Source organism: Lepisosteus oculatus, chromosome 7 (genome assembly GCF_040954835.1).
Source record: "Lepisosteus oculatus isolate fLepOcu1 chromosome 7, fLepOcu1.hap2, whole genome shotgun sequence".
Taxonomy (NCBI): domain Eukaryota; kingdom Metazoa; phylum Chordata; class Actinopteri; order Semionotiformes; family Lepisosteidae; genus Lepisosteus; species Lepisosteus oculatus.
In genome coordinates this window covers 57,195,834-57,206,888 of record NC_090702.1, presented here as the reverse complement: position 1 = coordinate 57,206,888, position 11,055 = coordinate 57,195,834, and the positions used below count along the sequence as shown (strand labels likewise).

Genomic DNA, 11,055 nt, shown 5'->3' with positions numbered 1-11,055 from the left:
AGCTGTACGTGGTGGTACCATCCCGCACTTCGTGGCGTGTCATGTCAGCATTCAAACAACTTTCGGATTTTGCAGGTTTTCGGATTTTGGAATTTCGAATAAAGGATTTTCAACCTGTAACTGCAGGATAAAAATCAAACAGGACAATGATATTCTTTGTCTCCGTTCTAATTATATTTGAAGGAGAAGCCTATTCAGTAACAACAGTTTAAGACACTGTTTTCTCCATTCTGCAGCTTGTATCTGTTTGCATGGACTTTGCAACAGTGGAATGAAAGGCGATGGGACATGTACGTGTTTCTCAGGGTACAAAGGCCGATACTGCGATCAGCGTAAGTCCTGGGATGGGAACTTAAAAGATGATCATTTTTATGAACTATGTGACCTACAGTACTGTCCAGAGACCTTTCCATGATCTTCCATTTTGATATTTTCTCAACTGGCTCTAAGACTGATTGGTTATGTTCTTGCGTTGTTTGTTTTATTACATACCCGCCACATTTGAAACTGCCAGTTGTTTGCAACTTGGCTTACAGCTCCAGCTCCTGTACGTTACTGAGAGAAAGCCAGAGCCATTCGGCCTCGAACAAGCTCCATGTGCCTGGTGTCACAGGGCCACTGCTGCGCTCGGGAGCCAAGGAGGAGCTGACCAGCCAAGGCCCTTATGAGCCCAGAGATGCCCTGATGGAGTCGTGGTCACAGTGTACAGACATAACCCAGGCTACACCCCACAATGCCTGGACCCCAGGGCTGAACCAGTTCAGAGCCCGCTTTTATCTTGTCTAACCTACTGACAAGAACAAGAAACCTTAAAAAAAACCTCTTGTCCAGGTCCCATACTTCAGACATATGAGCCCAGGGAATTTGGAGAACAAGTTGTTAGAAGCGACAACATAAGCTTGAGGATTAATGCAGAAGAGCAAAGTCTTGTAAGGTCAGGTTAAGTAACATATTTTATAGGCACAGAAGCTATGGGATTTTCCAAAATTAGACAGGTATAGTAAGTGTCAACTCCGTAGTTTTGGCCCAGAATGATATTTACTGAAATCATCACGCATTGTCCTTTTTGTTGTAAAGTGGGATTCTGGATTGATGGTATAAAATAGATGATTAATGAGATGAGACCATTCAGCCCACCTGGCCCATTTGGTTGTTAGTAACTATGCCAAGAATCTCATCCACCCATATCTTAAAGGAGCCCAGGGTACTGTCTTCAACTATATGGCCAGGTATCGTGTTCCATACTCCCACATCCCTTTGGGTAAAGAAGTACCTCCTATTCTCATTTTTAAATGCACTTCTACATAGTTTTCATTTCACTGCCCTCTGGTTCATGTTTCTGAAGAAATCTGCTAGGTTGACTGTATTGATGCCTTTTCAAATGTCAGATCTCTTCCTACACTTCTCTGTTCCAGACTAAACAGATTCAGTCAGTGTTTATTCTGTCAGTGTGGGACCGTTAATCTCACATTCTCATATAATCTCATAATCTCATGAGACATATTAACTGTAATCTCATAAAATATTTCATATTAAGTTATTCTGTAGACATTTGTGATTGCATTTTTAACAGAGGTCGGAATATTTTAGCAACTTATTGTTTCCCCATTTGTTTTCAAGTTTTTTTTCCAATTTGTTTTAAAGGTTTTTTGATCCTGTTCAGGATCCTTGTACAATAGGAATCTTTTCAAAGCGAATCATGCGGAAATGTGATTTGGTCCGTTCCTCTTGCTCCTTAGCCATCCCTGAATGCGCAGCTCTGCAGTGCTCGGAAAACGCCAGGTGCATAGAACACGCCGGCACCGGGAAGCAGCTGTGTCAGTGTTTGCCAGGCCATCGGGGAGACGGGACTCACTGCACACGTAAGTGCTCAGCTGACAACCTGTATTTGTCATGATCATCATCCCTCCTCTAGAGGGCGCTCTGCCCCTTTTGTGTTTGTTTCATTATCACGTTCACCTGTCCCTGGATTCACCGGTATTATTTAAACCCGGTGTACCGGAAGCTCGGGGCTCTGCACTGGAAGGCCCACCATGCATTAAGTCGCCCTACGTCCGTGGCTTGAGGTCTTAGGCTTCCGATAGGCACCCTGACCCAGCTGAGTCCGGGGCTCGGAGCGCCTGGCCTCGTCATGGTGCTTTTAACCTCCTGTTCTGGATCCCGCTCTGGATTTTAACCCTGTCTCGGATCACCCGGTTTTTGGATTTTGGACAGCGCCCAGATTCCCCCCCTTGGACAGTCCTGGAGTTGTTCACCTGCGCTCCCCCCTTGCACCTGGATCACTGTCGGCACCGCCCCCTGTTCGTCATCCAGTCATTCCCTCACCGTGTTTTCCCTGTAGCCCTTCTCCAGTCTCTTCCGGATAATATTGTCTGCACAGGGTCCTAAACTACACACTACACGGGAGTCGGGACCGGCTGCCGTGACAGTATTGAGGATTGCAGTGAATGAATAACTCTGAAGCTCCCCCACTGTGATCCGCTGAACTGGTGTGGGCTCTGTGGCAATTTATTGTGAAGTCAGGTTAAGGCAAAGTCCAAGCCATATGCTGTGACGATCACCGTCAAATTAATTGGATTGCTTGAATTATTCAGATTTTCATGTTTTTCTTTTGTGACTTTTTTTCCAGCTATTAATCCCTGTCTGGAGAAAATATGCCATTCAAATGCTATCTGTACCTACCTGGGGCCGAATCGCCACAGCTGCACCTGCGCCGAAGGGTACCAGGGTGATGGGCAGGTGTGCATGGCAGTGGACCCCTGCCAGGACAGCTTTGGGAACTGCCCTCCTGACTCCACTGTGTGTGTTTACGACGGCCCTGGAAAGGTCTGTCTTCACCCCTCTGTGTCTGAGCAGCACTGTGTCGATTCATCAGTCTAACCTGAACCCCTCTGTGTCTGAGCAGCTCTGTGTCGATTCATCAGTCTAACCTGAACCCCTCTGTGTCTGAGCAGCTCTGTGTCGATTCATCAGTCTAACCTGAACCCCTCTGTGTCTGAGCAGCACTGTGTCGATTCATCAGTCTAACCTGAACCCCTCTGTGTCTGAGCAGCTCTGTGTCGATTCATCAGTCTAACCTGAACCCCTCTGTGTCTGAGCAGCACTGTGTCGATTCATCAGTCTAACCTGAACCCCTCTGTGTCTGAGCAGCACTGTGTCGATTCATCAGTCTAACCTGAACCCCTCTGTGTCTGAGCAGCTCTGTGTCGATTCATCAGTCTAACCTGAACCCTCTGTGTCTGAGCAGCTCTGTGTCGATTCATCAGTCTAACCTGAACCCCTCTGTGTCTGAGCAGCACTGTGTCGATTCATCAGTCTAACCTGAACCCCTCTGTGTCTGAGCAGCACTGTGTCGATTCATCAGTCTAACCTGAACCCCTCTGTGTCTGAGCAGCTCTGTGTCGATTCATCAGTCTAACCTGAACCCCTCTGTGTCTAAGCAGCACTGTGTCGATTCATCAGTCTAACCTGAACCCCTCTGTGTCTGAGCAGCACTGTGTCGATTCATCAGTCTAACCTGAACCCCTCTGTGTCTGAGCAGCACTGTGTCGATTCATCAGTCTAACCTGAACCCCTCTGTGTCTGAGCAGCACTGTGTCGATTCATCAGTCTAACCTGAACCCCTCTGTGTCTGAGCAGCACTGTGTCGATTCATCAGTCTAACCTGAACCCCTCTGTGTCTGAGCAGCACTGTGTCGATTCATCAGTCTAACCTGAACCTCTCTGTGAATGAGCAGCACTGTGTCGATTCATCAGTCTAACCTGAACCCCTCTGTGTCTGAGCAGCTCTGTGTCGATTCATCAGTCTAACCTGAACCCTCTGTGTCTGAGCAGCTCTGTGTCGATTCATCAGTCTAACCTGAACCCCTCTGTGTCTGAGCAGCACTGTGTCGATTCATCAGTCTAACCTGAACCCCTCTGTGTCTGAGCAGCACTGTGTCGATTCATCAGTCTAACCTGAACCCCTCTGTGTCTGAGCAGCTCTGTGTCGATTCATCAGTCTAACCTGAACCCCTCTGTGTCTGAGCAGCACTGTGTCGATTCATCAGTCTAACCTGAACCCCTCTGTGTCTGAGCAGCACTGTGTCGATTCATCAGTCTAACCTGAACCCCTCTGTGTCTGAGCAGCACTGTGTCGATTCATCAGTCTAACCTGAACCCCTCTGTGTCTGAGCAGCACTGTGTCGATTCATCAGTCTAACCTGAACCCCTCTGTGTCTGAGCAGCACTGTGTCGATTCATCAGTCTAACCTGAACCCCTCTGTGTCTGAGCAGCACTGTGTCGATTCATCAGTCTAACCTGAACCCCTCTGTGTCTGAGCAGCACTGTGTCGATTCATCAGTCTAACCTGAACCTCTCTGTGAATGAGCAGCACTGTGTCGATTCATCAGTCTAACCTGAACCCGTCTGTGAATGAGCAGCACTGTGTCGATTCTAATTCTAACCTGAACCTCGAAAGAGGGAGAGAGATCACGCATCCTCTACCTCTGCATTGAGGGAGGATGTTGAACAAAATACTCAAGACTTAGGAATTAAGGTATTAAAGATGTAACCGTAATTAAAATTGAAAATATTAAAATAATGTCTTCATATTTTTAAAATATTTTAATGTTTGGGTTTTGTCTTCATTGTCTTTCATGAATTATATGCATATGTTTATTATGAATTAGAACGTTATTTCTATATTTCTCAACCTGTTTTCTTGAATTCTGAGAAATTGTTCTACTTGCCTGGCTGTGGTTATTTTTACTTTAAATTTAATAATTTAATTTTATCTTGAGTGTCAGTTGAGAATTCAGTTACACAACCTTAATTCTAAAACATCCTTTCAGTCCTGTTGTACTAGCACTACTGTAACAGTTATGTACTGTATTCTGAATAAAATAACTGTGATGTTATTATTCAAGCAATCCTTGAAGAAATAATATATATATACTGTATTTCAAGGGAGATTAAAATGCAAAAAAACAATGTCAATAGTGGTTTAATTTAAAAAAATAATTGAGATGAAGAGAAATGAAGATTCAGAGTTCAATGACAGTCACAACTCTATGACATGAATGATTATTTTTAAACCTTTCAAAGTAAGAAATGCTTTCCTCTTAAAGAACTACACAGTTTTTGTGGTTTTTCTTTCCAGTCTCACTGCCAGTGCAAAGAGGGATTTGAACATCTGGAGCCAAGAGTGGGGTGCAGTCTTGTAGACATCTGCCTGTCAAACAACACCTGCAGTAAGGATGCTAGCTGCATGACTGCACACCCAGGAGATATTGTGTACGTTCTCTTGAAGATTTAAACAGATTTGATGGGGCCGTGAAAATAACTAGTATTACAAGATTAATTCCAGGGTTACAGTCCCAAGATTCACAGGGAATGGAAAACAGGCCTATTTGCTCTGAAATGTTCACTTTCACTGTGAAGTGAAGTACAGTCAGGTACAGCAGCAGTTATACTAAAAGCATTATAAATCATAGTGTCATACAAAACCATATGAAAACAAAGCAAAGTGTTGTTTTAAGCAAAATGAAGGAGTCTGAAAACTATCGGTGAAGATTTACACAGTGATCCAGTGATCCTCACTATTCCTGGTGGATGCAGGATTGTAGTGAATTTGAGAGACATTCCCATGTGATGTTCCAGATTTAAAGATTAGGATGAAAATAATGCCCATGAATTATTTTAATTCCCGCTCTTACTTTGTGTTCCATCTCTTAAGAGGCTGTGTAGCTTTTTGTTTATCAAGACAGCAACAGAGAAGATTTAAGTCTTTTTCCTTCGTTTTGTTTGATGGGATATTGCTTGACCTGTGCACCTACATCTCTCTACTTTTTGGGTATGAAAGTATAGTAGGATAGGCAGCTCTATGTGGTCTTTCCCATAGTTTTTTTTTGTGGTGGGTGTGTGATTCGACTGTCTGAGGGACTGGGGCTGTGTGATGTACTGTACAGGCGGCTACAGGTTCATCATCCATCAGAGGGAGAGTTTCTTCATGAGACACACTGAGCAAAGCAGCATTTTTACTCAGTCTCCTGCAGAACCTGTAAGCTCTTTAATCCCACTCTGAGAGGTGATCAGTCTATAAATCACATCTCCTTTCTAAATCTAAAGGTTTTTCCCGTCACGGAGTTCCCTCTGTGTCCTCTCCAGGTGCACATGTAACGAGGGGTATGTCGGAGATGGAAAGACCTGCTATGGAAACATTATGCAGAGGTTACGGGAGCTGAATGCAGAGCCTGGCGGAAAGTGGACAGGACAACTGTCCAGTGCCATCACACTCTTTGGTACGCAGGCTCAGTATGGGCCATCTGTTCGCATTGTGAGCTCTGAATGGCTTTGCAGTTGTATTATGGCTCTTTGTTTTTTGAAGGCTAAGTTTCTAAATGTCTTCAGTTTGTCATTCTCTAACTCACTCGTACTATCAGTCAAGGGCGTTGTTATCCCAGGCTGTGCACCTCATTTTCTCTCACTTCCTTATTTGCACATATTCAAGTCTAGCAGATTGCAAGAACTGCATACCCTAGAACTGAAAATCATCACATAAGAAAGCAAAGCTGCTATTTTTCTTTCTTATCAGCACTTCGTGTATTTTGAGATTTTAAGGAGTAGAAAATGAGGCACTCGGTACACTTTATTCTCTCGCCCTCAGACTCATCCTTGTCGTGGCCGCTGACTTCCCTGGGGCCCTTCACCATCTTCATCCCTACAAACAAAGGCTTCAAAGGAACATCTGTAAGTGCTGCTCAAAGAGTACGTCCTCCTGCTGTGGGGCAAGTATCCCAGCTCCAGGTCCTGCTCCCGCTGCGGGGCGGGTATCCCAGCTCCAGGTCCTGCTCCCGCTGCAGGGCGGGTATCCCAGCTCCAGGTCCTGCTCCCGCTGCGGGGCGGGTATCCCAGCTCCAGGTCGCCCTCCCGCTGCGGGGCGGGTATCCCAGCTCCAGGTCGCCCTCCCGCTGCGGGGCGGGTATCCCAGCTCCAGGTCCCGCTCCCGCTGCGGGGCGGGTATCCCAGCTCCAGGTCCCGCTCCCGCTGCGGGGCGGGTATCCCAGCTCCAGGTCCCGCTCCCGCTGCGGGGCGGGTATCCCAGCTCCAGGTCGTCCTCCCGCTGCGGGGCGGGTATCCCAGCTCCAGGTCCCGCTCCCGCTGCGGGGCTGGTATCCCAGCTCCAGGTCCCGCTCCCGCTGCGGGGCGGGTATCCCAGCTCCAGGTCCCGCTCCCGCTGCGGGGCGGGTATCCCAGCTGCAGGTCGTCCTCCCGCTGCGGGGCGGGTATCCCAGCTCCAGGTCCCGCTCCCGCTGCGGGGCGGGTATCCCAGCTCCAGGTCCCGCTCCCGCTGCGGGGCGGGTATCCCAGCTCCAGGTCCCGCTCCCGCTGCGGGGCGGGTATCCCAGCTGCAGGTCCCGCTCCCGCTGCGGGGCGGGTATCCCAGCTGCAGGTCGTCCTCCCGCTGCGGGGCGGGTATCCCAGCTCCAGGTCCCGCTCCCGCTGCGGGGCGGGTATCCCAGCTCCAGGTCCCGCTCCCGCTGCGGGGCGGGTATCCCAGCTCCAGGTCCCGCTCCCGCTGCGGGGCGGGTATCCCAGCTCCAGGTCGCCCTCCCGCTGCGGGGCGGGTATCCCAGCTCCAGGTCCCGCTCCCGCTGCGGGGCGGGTATCCCAGCTCCAGGTCGTCCTCCCGCTGCGGGGCGGGTATCCCAGCTCCAGGTCCCGCTCCCGCTGCGGGGCTGGTATCCCAGCTCCAGGTCCCGCTCCCGCTGCGGGGCGGGTATCCCAGCTCCAGGTCGTCCTCCCGCTGCGGGGCGGGTATCCCAGCTCCAGGTCGCCCTCCCGCTGCGGGGCGGGTATCCCAGCTCCAGGTCCTGCTCCCGCTGCGGGGCGGGTATCCCAGCTCCAGGTCGCCCTCCCGCTGCGGGGCGGGTATCCCAGCTCCAGGTCCTGCTCCCGCTGCGGGGCGGGTATCCCAGCTCCAGGTCCTGCTCCCGCTGCGGGGCGGGTATCCCAGCTGCAGGTCCTGCTCCCGCTGCGGGGCGGGTATCCCAGCTCCAGGTCGCCCTCCCGCTGCGGGGCGGGTATCCCAGCTCCAGGTCCTGCTCCCGCTGCGGGGCGGGTATCCCAGCTCCAGGTCCTGCTCCTGCTGCGGGGCGGGTATCCCAGCTCCAGGTCGTCCTCCCGCTGCGGGGCGGGTATCCCAGCTCCAGGTCCTGCTCCCGCTGCGGGGCGGGTATCCCAGCTCCAGGTCCTGCTCCCGCTGTGGGGCGGGTATCCCAGCTCCAGGTCCCGCTCCCTCCTCTGGGACGCGACAAGACTTGGGAGCAATTCTTCTTATTAACACGGCGCAAGCCTTGGGCACAACAACATGGCGCATCGCTGGCATGATCTTCATGTTCAATTGTTACTATTATTCATGAACACTTTTATTCTAGGTGGTTTATAGTTAATATAACAGGCTGCAAGAATGATTGTAAATCCTAGAAAGATGCAGAAAGTACGTGAGCAAACAACAACAAACTTTAACTGCCTAACCTTGTGGTTTGTCTACCAGAGTGTGAACTGGAGAGCTTAGTCTGGTCTTCCCAAAGTTCAGAGCTGGTTCCCCTCTGTCGGACTGAAAATATTGTCCTTATTGTATTATCAGAATGACTTCCGGAATATTTACAAATCTTCCTACTGAAATAGCATGAACAGGATGTCAGCAGTTAATATATTGTATTTCTTGGCATCAAAAGTTGGAATAGGACCAGTATTTATTACAGTCCAGGAGCAAGACTGCTCATGAGCTCAAATTAGAAACAGTCTTTCCTTGATGATTTGGTGCATCCAGTTATTGAGAAAGTTGTTTCATTACTGTAAATATTTTTATAGAAGTTGCTTGAACATGTACAACTTACCACGGCTTTCGAGACTGAAGAACTCTTATTATTTCGGGTGCTGTATTTGTTTCTGCAGCTTAAGACGCTTGTGTCTGATCAGCTGAATGCACGATACCTCTCCAAGCTGCACATGGTTGCGACTGAGCTGAGCTACGAAACGCTGAAGCGAGGCGACATCTACTACACCCTGACCGGCAAGTCGGGAGAATCGGTGATGAACGAAGAGGTAATCGTGGGCACAGCTCGAGCATCAAGGAAAAGCATGTTATATGTTACCACTTCATCATGCAGGAATGAGTCTCACCACTGCATTTCTTTGGGTTTAGAAAATGAGTCATAATTGCCTTCCTTTGAACGCCATTCAGTGCAGCACTAACGCCTCTAAGCAGCACTTTGAAAGAGTGAAAAGGCGACTGGCCCAGGTGACTGCTTGCTTCTGCATCAGCCTGGCCTCCAGACAGCGTTTTAATTGTAAGCTTACGCAGCTGCGCCTCTTGGACTATCTACTGTGTTTACACTACTTTTACAGGCAAAAATATAATTTGTGAAGGAATCTTATGTTTAAATTTAGAATCCCAGTCAGTGGTCTCTCACTAAACCCAGTGTTTGGGCACTAATGCAGATTTATTCAGCATTATGGGCCAGTGAGAAAGTATCCACACACTTAGCCTTCTACCTTGTAAAGAGTCCTGGAGAAAAGCTACAGCCTGATTGATGTGTAAGCTTATCAGACCCTTTCACAGATTTCAGCTTGACCATATGTCAGCAATGTCATGGATGCTAATCACAAACACCGGGTGCATACTGCTGTCTCTTCCACTTCATGCCCTCTTCCACTCTCTGCAGCAAGGAAGGAAGTGAGGAAGCTCTCCATGCTCGGCTGTGGGCCATGCTTCTTCCTGTCCTCTTCCTTTAAATGAGTGGCCTGTTTGTATTGGAAACCAATATGTATTTATTAAACATGTCAGGAAATGAGAGCACAAAAACAAGCATGATGATGGAAACATTTACGCAATTGCTTACATTACACGTGTGAAGACGCAAGCACAGCCTGATAAGTTGATTTTAAAAGCTTGTTAAGTTTTTAAAGTTATTTAGAATGGCAGTGCTGAAAGGGGGCTATCACTAAGCACATTAAGCTCAATAGCGGCCGGTAGCACAGAGGAAAGTTGCTGGAATTGTATTGAATAGAATCAGAATCAGAGTAAGACAAAGCAGCTGTAAGAGTGGTTTCTTATGAACAAAAAGTGTGTATTAGAGTACTCATCCTTTGCAAGTATTGCCCAGGTGTTATAGCTGCTCCACGTGAGACAGGCCTCTGTAAAATGTTGCTTTACAAAAGTGCAGATGTCTCAGATCTGGAATCAAGGTGGTCTAGATATATTAGAAATGAATCAACGGCCATTCAACGAATCTAGATAGTTTGATTAACTTATCTAATTAGGTAGTTACTAATTAATTTGCATGTCACATCCAGGCATTTCATTAAAGAAACCAGGGTATTGGCTTCAACAATATGTCTGGGTTCCAGATTCCCACAACTCTTCATGTAAAAGAAGGTGTCCTGTTCTTGGTTTTAAATGCACTCCCACATAGTTTTCACTTGTATCCTCTCTTATGTGCTCCACTGATAATTCTACAGACATCCACTGCGTCGCCTTGCCCTTAAGCTCTGGAATGCATCTACAGCCATTGTTTTTCCCTGGAGTGCTTCTAGAGCAGCAATATCTTTTCTGTAATGTGGTCCCCAAAATTGTATGGAATGGTCTTTCAAGTTCAATTTGTTTTAAAATACTGTGCTTTTAAGTAAATATACTGTCTAGATGCAAATGAGATGTTAACATCAACACCAAAGGTTTTCATTAGTCGCCTCTACAAGTTCAGTGTTTCCCAGGTTGTATCTTTAGTTTCTTATTGCTGCCTGCATGCAATTGTTCTGTATTCAAGGACCAACAAGTGAAAATCCGGATCCATGGGAGTAAGAAGAAAGCCAGCATTTTGCAGGGCGATATTGTGGCTTCCAATGGAGTGATCCACATCATCAATAAGCTAATGGACAGCGTAGAGCCCACTGTGGAGAGTAACAAAGAGGTCAGCCCAGTTTTCATCTTCAGAGAAGTGGTAGCAAAATACTGTTTGTTTTCAACTGTGTCTGCACGTTTGCATTTGAAAAACATGCATCAGTACATT

At 47.9% G+C, this 11,055-nt stretch overlaps 1 protein-coding gene across 1 annotated transcript in view; it reads left to right on the top strand.

Annotated features, from left to right (window-relative positions):
• stab2 (stabilin 2) overlaps nucleotides 1-11,055 on the top strand; it is a 60,752-nt gene that overhangs the window by 6,994 nt on the left and 42,703 nt on the right. Inside the window, exons 6-13 of the mRNA XM_069192912.1 lie at nucleotides 237-332; nucleotides 1,740-1,862; nucleotides 2,630-2,826; nucleotides 5,142-5,275; nucleotides 6,149-6,282; nucleotides 6,648-6,730; nucleotides 8,942-9,091; nucleotides 10,813-10,956. Coding sequence (XP_069049013.1) covers nucleotides 237-332; nucleotides 1,740-1,862; nucleotides 2,630-2,826; nucleotides 5,142-5,275; nucleotides 6,149-6,282; nucleotides 6,648-6,730; nucleotides 8,942-9,091; nucleotides 10,813-10,956 — 1,061 coding nt within the window. The remainder of the gene's footprint in view (nucleotides 1-236; nucleotides 333-1,739; nucleotides 1,863-2,629; nucleotides 2,827-5,141; nucleotides 5,276-6,148; nucleotides 6,283-6,647; nucleotides 6,731-8,941; nucleotides 9,092-10,812; nucleotides 10,957-11,055) is intronic.